The sequence below is a fragment of the Apteryx rowi genome, unplaced genomic scaffold (assembly GCF_003343035.1).
Source record: "Apteryx rowi isolate R43461 unplaced genomic scaffold, aptRow1 scaffold_0, whole genome shotgun sequence".
Lineage (NCBI taxonomy): Eukaryota > Metazoa > Chordata > Aves > Apterygiformes > Apterygidae > Apteryx > Apteryx rowi.
This window is the reverse complement of record NW_020447195.1, coordinates 967,904-980,294: the sequence shown is the minus strand read 5'-3', so window position 1 is coordinate 980,294 and position 12,391 is coordinate 967,904. Positions and strand designations below refer to the sequence as shown.

At 43.3% G+C, this 12,391-nt stretch overlaps 1 protein-coding gene across 2 annotated transcripts in view; it reads right to left on the bottom strand.

Moving 5' to 3' along the window:
- SERINC3 (serine incorporator 3) overlaps positions 1 to 104 on the bottom strand; it is an 8,142-nt gene extending 8,038 nt beyond the window's left edge. For both annotated transcript variants that reach the window (XR_003253273.1, XM_026064210.1), the window contains exon 1: positions 17 to 104. Coding sequence is in view for 1 of the 2 variants with exons in the window: in XM_026064210.1 (XP_025919995.1) it covers positions 17 to 55 (39 nt within the window). In the remaining variant the exon portion in view is untranslated. The remainder of the gene's footprint in view (positions 1 to 16) is intronic.
- Positions 105 to 12,391: the final 12,287 nt, after the last annotated feature.

The following is a 12,391-nucleotide window of genomic DNA, read 5'->3' as shown; positions in this document are numbered from 1 at the left end:
GGGGGGAGGCACTCACCCAGCTGGCCAGCGAGCAGACCCCCAGCACCGCCCCCATGATGATGCCGCCGCCGCCGCCGCCGCCGCCGCCGCGCCCCCGGTCCCGGTCCCGCCGCTTCCTGCTTCCGCCCCGCGACGTCAGGCGGCCGCCAGCCCACGCCGCCGCCGCCGCCGCCGCCGCCGCCGCTGCCGCTCATTGGCTGCCCCTGCCATGCTGGCACGCTCCGGGGGCCGTTGCCCGCCAATGAGGAGGCAGAACGGAGCAGCGAGTGGGCGGGGAGATGAGAGCGATAGCGGCGGGGATTGGTACTTCTGAACTGTCCTTCCGCCTTCTTCGATGCGGTGAGGTCATAGAAGACGGGACGCTGACTGGTGGAGATGGGCAATGAGTGGGCGGTCCCACCAGCAGGCCAACCAGTGAATAAGGTCTCTCCGTAGCAGCCCGGTGATTGGCAGGTCTTCCAGCCATTCAATACCCGGGAAGCGGCGGGGGTGCTTGGGGGCGCGCTCTCGCGCCGCGGTTGCCATAGCAGCGCGCGGGGCCMTGCCCCCCGGCCGGCGCCTCCGCCCGCGATGTGACGCGGTGCCCGGCGCTTCTGCCTCCGTTTGTGTTACGCTCCCTTCATATTTTCAAGGCTCCCAGCTAGCAAAGTGGGAGATTTACTCCTTCAGATAATACACATGCCTTTACCTTATTTTTAACATATTTTTCTTATCTTTTTGTGTGCAGCAGCTGGATCTGTAAGAAGGCCAAACCCCTTCCACTCCACTCTTTGTGCACATGAGTATATGCAGAATAAAGGCAGAGTCCCAAATTCTGTGTTGCCTCCCCAGTAATCTTGGGTAAATCATTCCATAAGTATATTATTAATACAGTGATGAAACTCAGCTAAATCCTGAGTCTAATAATGTTTCCTTCACAAGAAATTTATGAGACTAATACGTTTGCTAAGTACTATGAGATCCTCCACCGAATTATGCTGGGGAAGGACAAAGGATTCACATATAAAAGCTTTTTCCTTCCACTGTCCAAGGGATTTCCAAGTGCTCATTTTACTTCCCAGCATAAAAGTCTTCTGAGTCTGCATAACATCATCTCAAACACCACGTGTTTAGCGGGAGATAAGGATGAAGTCAGCCTAGTTATTGTTAGCTATGGGAATGAGACAGGATATGGCAGGAGGTTATCCTAATTCGTACAAAAATACCCTGCTCTGGTATGTTAATCAGTTTTGACAGCAGAATAAAATGGTGCATCCCGTACACATCTATATGTTAGTTGTTTGAAAGGCCTAGAATAAAGACCTTGAAATTAGGTAATAGTTAAAGGAAATGTGTCAGATATAGTCATTTGAAAGTAGTTCTCTGCAGTTCTTTGTGCTGTTGAGCTAATAAAAAAATGTCACTCAAGCTTGTGCGTTAGTGCTATTTTTGTTAGTCTCAAGGGTCTCCCTGCCATGATAACAAAAACGCAGAACTTTCTTTAATGTTCCCTGAAGTACGTGATGGTTGGTGGTCTGCACGGGCTGTATTTTTACAAGTGACAGATTCCACGTACAGGTTATAATTGAATAATTCTTTGACCTTCCAGAGTCTTTCAGCCAGCTGTTTAGAAAGGGAACTGCAAATTGGAATGGCAGGGTCAAATCAAGTGTAAAAATTTAAAAATAGGTAATCTGTGTTTCTCCAATAATATTGCTCTGACCTCTATACAGATCTAAACACTTTACTGTGCTTTGGCCTGCATAAACTTCAGAACATTGAGGCAATGGCATCAACTTTTTAATATACCTCTCCTAATTATTGGACTTTTGTTCTGTGAAGTGTTTAGCTTTCAATGCTATTCATGACTGTCCTTTGATTGGATCTCCAGAGCATAAAGAATTACAGAGTTTTCTTTGGGGAGAAATGTTTTTCCAGCTGCTTAGTTCAGGCTGTGGGTTAAGCTATATTCAAGAATCCAGATCTTAAACCATGCTTTGAAAATAGCCCTCAAAGTCCTCCATCTCTGGGGAAGTCAGTCATGAAATAATGGTCCAAATTCTGCTATGGCTGAACCACTAGTGGTTTGAATTAGTCTTTTAAATGGATACACTTGATGATAGTTTCTACACAATCATGATGTTCCAGCAGCGAAAAAAGTCCTGCCAAGTATAAATATAATTAAGTTTATGGATCTCCCAAATCATTTTCACCTGGGTATAATCTAATAGCATGCTGTAGGTACAGGTATTTGTTCACCAGTAACATTCAAAGTACAACATGTATTGATGGCTGTGGTCCCCAGAGAAGCACAAGCAAGCAGTGCATGTTCCACTGTGGTTCTTCTCTGCTTGGAGGCTTTCTTTAGACTGTCAAGCCCCTGCAATATGAAATCAGCAGAAATCAGCATAGTCTGTACTCTCAAGCCCATCTCTCAAGTCTCCAAATATGCAAGCTTCTCTTCTTTTCAGTCCTTCGCTCACGATTTTATAATTTCATCTTCTTTGACTGCGTGCATTATGACTGCATTAACACCTGCCTCTGCACTTTCTTAGACTATTTTCCTATCATGTCATGGATGCATGAGTCATCTTATTTGTGATCTGCTGAGCTGAGTTAGAGTCATAGTAGCGCTGTACTCTTTAAGGCCATTACTAACRCTGCTAAAGCTTGCATAATATATTCTTCTGTGTCTAAATCCCTCAGAGATTGAGTAACTGTTTTCTTTTTCACCCCAAATGACTATGCAACTGTGTGAGTCACTGCTATTATGATAGAGGAATTGTAATCCTTGTGTCTTTCCAGTTCTGTATGGCCAGAAATTTCTTTTGTAGGACACCCTTGTTCAGTCTTCTCCAAGTCCTTGTATGTCACCAGAGACATTTTTACTGACTTCAATTCACTTTAGACCCTGTGCTTTGATCTGAAAACTGCTTTAGGTCTGGTAAAACAGATGGAGAGAAAAATAATATTTATCCAATATCCTTGAATGATATTACCAAGCTGTTTCTTCCTGTTATTTATGGAAGCATTAGTGAAACTTAAACATATTGAAAAGTATTTAAAATAACATTAAAAGAAGCTTATTAAAAAGATTAAGACCAGAGACACACTAGAGGGAATATTTTGTACAAAAGCTCTGTAGTGACATCTGTGAATGAACCATGAAAGGGACTAGCAACAGATGGTTGCTGCAAAGAAGGAGGGAATGAAAGGTGTCCTTTTGCAACAGGTGAACATGGTATCCCTGCAAATAGCATGGGATGCTCAGACAGGGCCCTTTGAGGGACAGGATCTTACATGGAAAGGTCATCATGGCTCTTCCAAACACACTGGTACATGTTGGAGGAGCCTTCGGCCTGCTCTGACAGGAGCTGGTACTAACTGCCCAAGGAGGACCCTTGCAGCAGGAACTGCTGGAGCTTGGCACATTCCCCACATCCCCGCTTGGCACATTCCCCCATGCTTGTAAGTGAGATTGCGTTGGTGCAGAGCCAGGTATCAGCCCCCTGCACCACCTGGCAACGCTGATCCAGGCTACTTTTTGATGCCAGAGCACCACCGCAGCGCTGTGCAGGGCATCAAAGTGTCCTCCCTTTTAAGCAGCCACTTCAAAAGTGGGTGGTCGCAAAGCAAATCAATATTCAACCTAAGCATTGCCCAAACGCAGTTACAAAAAATGCTTCTCATTATTTTTTATCTGATACAGAATTTGTTATAAAAACAGATTTTTTTCCCCTTTCTCTGCGACCCCATTTCTCCTGTGAGAGCCTGCACAAAATCCAGCTGGCCAGCCTTATTGTCTCAGTGATCAGTGCAGCAGAACAGACCCTATGGAAATGATAGTAGGAGAAATAGTCAGGAATTTCTGGATTTAATCCTGCCTCTTCCAAGGACAAGTTGCATAGCTTTAGTTGAGCCAGAGGACTATGTGAGTTAATATGTTAAGTGAGAAAATTAGCATATCCCAAAGAGTCATGGCAGGCTCAGTGAGTTCATCTTTCCAGGCAGAGTGGGACATACAGATCACTAAACAGCTGTTCGCCGGTCTATTACTTAGAGATGTACCCTCGCTACTATGGGTGACTTCACAGCTGGATGGAGACATAGCAGTAGCAGCAAACAAACTTAACCAGAACCCATCCTCAGCTAGGTCTAAAATGACATAATTATCAGAGTTTTGACAATTTAAAATCAGATCAGTGCCTGGCCCAAATTTTTCTGATAGTAAAAAAGCAATACAGAATCATACTGGGCATGATCATTTCTTTTAGTTGGAGATTTTTTTGACCTCATTTTCCATTGTCCCCCACATTGGTGCTTCCGCTTTCCAAGAAGATGTTCTGAAGCTGGTGAAATAGCTTTTCTCATCAATCTTTTAAATCATGTAAATCCTCCTGGCATACCAGCTGACATTTTAGATGCTGCATTTTTGTACTTGTGCCAGGAAGCATTTAACATGTTACAGTTGCTTATGCTGTTGCTGTATTTTTTTTTAAAGAAGGGAAAACAGTTCCTTCCTCTTGTGTCTCCAGCAGAGAGACTGTTTCTCCTCGAGGAAGGAATTCACATGATCATGCAGATGCGTCAGATAAATCCCTTCCCACGTTTGATATTTGCTAAGTTGAATGATTGTTATTCCAAAGCTGATAGCTGGAATGGTTGTGAGATTTAACTTCTCTGAAGCTCTTTTTCCTTCTGCTCACTAGCTTTAAAGAAATGAATATAAAAATGAAATCCTTCAACTTAGAAAGATTCATTAACCACACATTCTTGACCACATTATCTACACAAGCATTTCTCCCTGCTTGTTTGTTTAAAGCTGGCCAGGAGTCAGGCTCTAAGTTCCAGAAATACTTTTAAGATAACAAAAATGGGCATCCAGATTGAAAAGGAACTCTGTATTTAGAAACTCAGAAATACTACTGGGGGTGGCTGTGCTGTTAACTCTTTTCTGGTTGTTTTGAATCTCCGTGGTATTGGAGAGTGAGTCATGGCATTCTGCTTTATATGAATGTTTTTCCCATCCCAGATGATTAAAAAAAAATACCATAGGGGAGTCTAGTAATACAATACCTAGCTCTAATTGCATCATGGCTCTCAATAAGGTTGTTGCTTGAGAGACTAAATCAAGCAAATTCACGGGGACAGTATTGGGCAAGAACTGTGACAAGGCTCAGTATTCACTGAGTCCACGTGCACTTGGTACAGAAACAACCACAAGCTTAATTTTAGAAGGGAAGGAAAAGGGAGAGCTGAGTGCTGGTTTGTCAGGGGATCTTACAAACTCGTTTCCTGCTGCAGAACACATTTGGGAACACTGAGCCTTTACTAAAAATTCACACATTAAAAGATTTAAAACATATGAGGAGGGTGTCACATTTTTTTTCAAAAATTTTTAAAGAGTTCTTTGAAAACAAAAATAGGGCACATTTCCAAGCTTGGCGTCCATAGACATTTCAGTATCTGTAGCAAAGTATTTGTCCGCTAATATAAATAATAGCTCCATTCCAAATTTGCTGTCCTTTTGAAATACTGGTAGAGGTGTTTTGTCAGACTCCAAAGGAGGGCTTACAATTCTTAATTAAAATGCATTTTGGTATAACTAAATTTGTTACTATGTTTTTAAGGGCTGATGTGAAACCCTCCCAGGCCGGTAATGCAGTTCTCATAAATATTTTCTTTCCAAAGCTTTTCTTTCCAAACATGTATTTAGTATTGTTTTAGTCCTCAGATAATTTCATGCAACAGTCATCAAAACAAAGTAGAAATGGACATGCTGGTGTCAGTGTGTATTTCAGAAGTTTTGACTGTGTTACCAGCTATTTCTAGGGTGGGAAATGGTCTTTGCAAGAATACAGAACCTTTGGCAAGACGCAACAGTATAAATGAGATGTCTCTTTTCATTTCACTGCTGGGATGGTTTCATCTCACTCACCTGCAGCCACCTTAAAGGTAAGTATCTAGTCTACATTAGTTTTTTGAGCTTTCTCTATAGCCAGTGAGGATGGACAGACTGGATGAATTGCTCACTGATATCTGATCTGTCTTCAGATAGAACAAATCACCACTCCMGTGCTCCGGGCCTCTACTTACTGTCATGGGAACTTTGATGTCTTATTTTTAGATGAGTTTTTTTTTGGTTTTAGAATGAAAGTCTGGTTGTAGCAGGATCCTAATTTCAGTGAAGATAACAATATGCAAAACCTGGCACACCCGGGTCAGCACTGACTGGGTTGGCAGTGGTAATCTCTGTTCTATTATCTGGCAGCAGGGGTTGAAATTGAGTTACCCTTTCATGCTTAGATCCTAATAATGTTAAAATACTGCTTAACAGAAGAGCCATTATTTACACTTAATAAAAGTGATACCGTGACGCATTCCTTATGGGGTAGATGTACTATCACATCTTGGCAATTGTGACGAAAGGAATTATTCTGCCTGGCTTGCTGTCTTTTCTTCAGTGTAAAAAAGATAATAATGAGGCTGTAATTACCCAGCTTGGAACTAAATGAACTCAACTGAAAATGCTGAATGATGAAAGATGACTCCTAGCAGCTTCCCAAACTTAGCTTGTTTGGATCCCATCATTGGCCGTGACAATGTCAGCGTCAAGTCCTGGCTCTTGCTGGGCCATATCCCTAGCCAGGAGGCATAGTTAAGTTGTTCGGACTGTGGTGGTGTCCCACTTTGAAGTAACGGTGAACAAGGAGTGGTGAGCATACCATAAGCCCTGCCTAAATGACCTGCTTATGTGAGGAAGACAGTATGCAGCAAATGAAGRTGAGATTTGCAGCACAGAAGTCACTCCGCATTAGTTCCTGGGGTAAAGATTCCTAATGCACAGTAGTTTACTCCAGCTTAGGAATGGAGTAGGCTCTTTAGTTTGCGTGAGGTTTCTCTGTGCAGTGTAACTACTGGTTAGTGCACTATACACCTCCCATTCAGCCCAGACGCACCAGATTCTCCATGCAGCAGGTCTTCAGACTGAACTGCTGTTGTTCAGGAAACAATCATTCCCACGGCAAGCAGGATCCCACGCTCCTCCCTCCAGCAGGCAACATTGCAATATCAAGTCTGTGAGGTTTCTCTAATTTTGCATCTTAAATTTCTCTAATAAACCAGTAGATTCAATGAGCCTTTTTTGCCTTCCTGCAAATGAAGAAGGGAAAAGGGGTCTGTTGTTCCTTTAATTCTGGTTCTGTTTCACACAGTTGTTAACCAGCAAGGTGACAGCTAGCAGAGCAATCCCTGTGTGGGTCCTTGCATGCTGGGACTTGCCTCCCAGATTGGTTTAGATGCTGAAAAGCGGGTGACCTTCTGCATTCAGAACAAAAGTAGCATGTTTGGTGGCACTGTTGGAGAGAGCTGAGGATGAACTTCCCATAGCAATGAAAAGGCAAAAAGGAATTTTTCTAGGTGCCCAACTAGCTCCATTCTAGTTCAACTCATCATTTAAGAGTGCTGAGGTTTAATAGTTTTGTTAATGATACAGTACAGCACCTAGTGACTTGGATAAATAATAACTAAAAAAGCATCTAAGTCAAAATACGTAAGATTTTTCCTCCTGGTTATTCTGCGCGAGCCCTCATTTCTGCAGGGAAGCACACAGTGCTGTTGTGAAGCACACACCTCTTGTCCAAACACTGAGATCTCTTTCCTTGCTGGTTGCCATAGTGATGGAGAGAGCTGAGGGCCTTTTGGGGTAGTAATTCTGCAATACGAGACAAGTTTGATACGACATCCCTTTGCTTAGCGGCTCATTCAGCTAGTCAGCTTTTCAAGTTCCAGCAACTATGTCCGGCTTGAGAAGGGCAGCTTGCAGAGTATCCATCTATATAGCTGGCCTTTTGGCAGCTATTCAGCTTGTTATGCAGCTTGCTCCCTTGAACATGCCTTAGCAGGACGGCCAACTGTTGTCCATACAAAAATAATGGCACGACAGTTGCACTGATGGCTTGCAATATATGTGGCGGATCACACCGAGTACTGTGGCGAGAGCAGAGGGCTGCATCCACTGCCTCAGTGAAATGCTCCCAGGTTACTAGGCAAACCTGGTTTTTATTTCACGTACATTGTTAACGCAAACAGAATATTTTGTTCCCCAACCAGACCAGGGAGTCCTTCCTATGAAGTGCCCTGAACTCCCACTGACCCAATTGCAGGCATACTGCACCTCACTGATCTTGGTCTTTATGGCCTTGGGAACAGTTGGAATAGATAAGCTGCAGCGTGTCTAAGGACATGGATGTAGGAATTGCCGTGCTGAGCTTATCCTGTCTGCTGTAGCAGCCAGCTGCTTCATRAGAAGGCAGAGCATCATCTAGTTACATATGCATCCCTTAATGAGCCGATATGGAAAGCAGAGCATCATGCCAGGAGGTTAGGCTGAATTTTTTCCTGACCTTAGGTAGAGAGTGAGTGTATATGTTGAAGCTTGAAGATAACAGTCCTGTGACTCACAGCAGAGGATTAATTGCCCAAGTTTGATCCGTCACCACTACAACCTAGAAGTACCCCAGTCAGAGTCCATGGAATAAAATCATGTGAAAGCCCTTTTAGCTGAGAGCACAAGTCAGGACCAAAACATTTGCAGGGTTTCTGCACATCTGTCTGGCTGCCAAACACTGGGGAAAAATCATAACTGTTGGCTGGGTGGCTCCAGCATATATTATAAAGCTGACAGAGACAACTAATTTCTTCTCATTTATTAGCATTCCTCTTTGCTCTCCAGAAAGGAGAAGTACGCTTGCCAACCTAGCCTGCTACTTAACGTCTTCTAACAATCCCATTTAGCAGAAACAGAGGGAGAGAAAGATGAAATGCCTGTGTGTGGACCTTTGAGGAACTCCTGCTTCCCTTTCAGCAAGACACAAAGTCAGTCGCAAGCAGCCCTCTTGAACAACTCTGAGTAACTAAAGTAATACAACTCCTGTAGTACCTTCTCATCCTGACACTCATTTTAGCTCTTTTTCTATGTCTAACTCCTCTTGGCAAGCAGAAGCCACCAGGAATGAACCTGTCTAATCAATACTTGCATTTCTTCTCCTCTCCAATTATGTCCCTGAACAGAGATGTTGACATTCACCTTGTGTCACAACAAGAAAGCTTTTGCCAGTGGGATGATTTTCTGATGAAGCATGTGCTGAATATGTGACCTTTGTGGGTTTATACTGAAGAAGCTTCTGTATCCCTTTAGACAAACAAATCCCTTAACAAGCAGGATTTATGCTTGTTTTGTGTTCTTTACGCTGCTAACCAGCTGCCAGGCTTTCTCCTATCAGCAGCAGGTAAAGTGCTTCTTCTATAGAGTGTGTAAGGTAGTTTGTAACAGGCTTTGGGATACTTCTGGGTAAAACATGGCATAAGATAGTGCTGTCATTGAATGATGATTCTGGCTTACCAAGAGATCTGAATTTGAGACTTGCTTGTATTGTTGCAGCTGCAAAGAGGTAACCGGCAGTGACTTATTTTGCAAGAGCCTTTGGATGAAAGGAACTTTACAGAAATGACTGATTAAAGGGTGCATTTCCAAGACTTGCTTTCAGCGAAGGCTTTGAACCAGACTTGGAGACTATTAAAAAAAAGTTCTTTTATTTTCCAAACTCAATACATTCCCTAGGGAAAAAGAAAGAAAATAAGTTCAGGCTGAGACTCCAAACAGCTATCTAGCTGGGACAAGCCTTTCGGACGTGTTTGACTCAACAGGCAGGAAAGATAAAATTCCCAGGGAGTAGTGGCAGGCAAGGGGGATGGGATGAACTTGTGGAGTGAAATTGCCCAGAAGCAAAGCACAACCACTCACTTTGCAGTGAAAAGCTTTATCATCTCTGCACAGATTACCGGAGCTAAAAATAGCTTCAGCTCAAAGTAAACAGTTTTTGAGAGTGCTCTGCCCTGCTGGCATGTCAACCCTGCACTGAGCYGCTTTGCGGGAACGTCCAAAGTGGCCTGTTCAGGCTGCGCACGTCCACACATTCCCCGTGCTGCCGTGCTGTGAGAGCTCTCCACAGTCAGACTTCATCGTTAGACCCTGGCCATTAATAAAGGCGACCCTAGAGATGGTTTGCTAATGAGTTTAGCCTCATTACAAGCTTTTTTTTATATTTCACTTGTTGCTGAACCTTTCTGGATTAATAACTTCTATAAAAACTAAATTGGCTCAAACATCAAATAATTCATTCAGACATACTGATACTCCCTGTCTCTTCCTTAATCCACGATGAACGGTGCCCATTCTTTTGGATTTGGGACAGTGAGAAGAGTAGTTTGTCACTAAAACTGCTTTTACCTCTTGGATTCTTCTCTTCTTATGGTTCCCAGAGTGCAAGATGTTATCTGATGGCTTAAGACATCCTCACTTTCTTTAATGAGCCCAGCAGACTGTTGAAATAAGCTATGCATTTTCTGATCAAAAGTTTATTTAAAGAATGGGGGGGGGGGCTGGGGGGGTAGAAGTCTGGAAAAAATCAAACTACCACATTTTTCCCATGTCTATTTTTCACCATTCCATGTTTCCTTGCAATCTTGATCCCATCAAGGGACACGAATGTAGTTAAGGGACAGCTCTGTGCCTGGGAAATTTAGCAGAATGCTTCATTTAGATGAGAAGCCAAAATAATATAATCGGAGAGCGTTGCAGTGCTGCTCTAACAACGGTGGCACTAGTTTCTGAGGGAAACTAGGCTCAGCCTGCAAAACGTCCAGGTCAGAATCAGGTCATTTCTTCCTGAAATGACGGATCGTCTCCTTGGGCTTCAGAGGTTCCTGGACGGTTCTTTGTGTTGTTTGTTTTTCTTGCTGGAACACGCAGTGCACAGTCAAGCGCTGCAGCGCTGCTCTGTGGATTGTTTTCTTAACATTATCACCCTTAGGGATTCTCTCAACTAATTTTGACACTTGTCCTAAAAGATTGCTCACACTTTGTCCTTCTTCCTTTTGGTCGCAAGCTAAAGGACAACAGTCAACCCATGGGCTTTATTGTGGTGCTGGTCTCTGACCCTGTTCCCTGATGCAGAGCATCGAAGAGCTGAACAAAAATCACTGCAACTCCCTGCAGACCAACTGCATAGCCCGCAGCAGGCAGCGGCAGCACAGCAGAGCAAAACCGAACCTCCTGTGGGCCAGAGCGGCAACGTCGTTAACAGCAGCCCTGCACCATGCAGGATAGCACAGCATAACCACAGCATAACCACAGCTGGATGCAAGAAACAGCAAAAACAGCACCAAAGGCAAGCGTATTAGTCAACTGGAGTAAAAACCATAGAAAAGTACAGAAAGCCATTAAAGGCTGATTGTGGCTTTAGCTGAGCTGGTCTGCTCAACCCTGTAATATAATCTATCATGCAGCGCCTGCCACGCCAGGCATTTATAATGTGTTCTCTTATGGTGGGATAGGAACAGCGTTTATTCTTTTATTTATAGCCATCACCTCAGGATAAATGTCTCGGGGTGTGTGGGACACCAAAGTCTTCTACATCCTGTATGAAGCAATAGGACAAGAGATGGTGAACCTGAGAATGATCTAGAAATTAGGGTGCATTTCAAGAGAAAAATGTCAACTTTCATTTAAAAATAATATAAATACATTGAAAACCATACATTTTTATCTTAGTGTTATGATTTCAGACAAACTGAAAACTTCTTGGCATCTCAGGACTTTCTTCCTTGTAAGAAAAAGATACATTCTGTGGAAAATATTGTTTCACCCCAAGCTGTATTTTTCTACTCAAAGAGAGTTTTGATTGCAAATATTTAACCAGCCCTTGTGGAGATAGTCTTAGATGAGGAGGTCACTGTAAGGACATGTGTGTGGAGGAAAGGAAGGACTCTTCTGATGGATGCTTTGGGGAGGTTGCTCCCAGGACCAGACACACAGGATCAGGAGGTTTGAACAGGACAAATAGTTAAGAGAAATCTTATTTAAAAAGTAAAGTCAGTATACCATGCTCCAAGATTTCTGAAGTGCTTGGTTATCATCATTGCTACTCATTGCATGCTTTGCATCATTTAGTCTGAAAATGCCTGGGTTGCTGTTGCAGTAGGCATTTGTATCCTTACAAGCACATGACAACATTTGGCCTTCAGACCCTGCCGTCTAAGTGTCAGTGTAAGAGCTTTTGTCTTCTGGATTTCTTTCAAATATGAGTTGGAATAAACACAAAAAAAATTCAGCCTTTGCTGGACCAGCTGAGCAATCTCCTGAGGCAATGGTCTGGAGAACTGATATCTTGACTTAGTGTGGCAGAGCCCTCCTCCACCAGCTGTGCCCCTAGTGAAGATAGGCAGCACCTTGCACTCTGTGGTGAAGTCATTACCATTATGTTCAGGTAAGTAATAATGCATGACTCAGAAGCACCAGAGAGATTAGTTTCTGTCAAATGATACATCTCTGATAATCAAACTGGCTTCC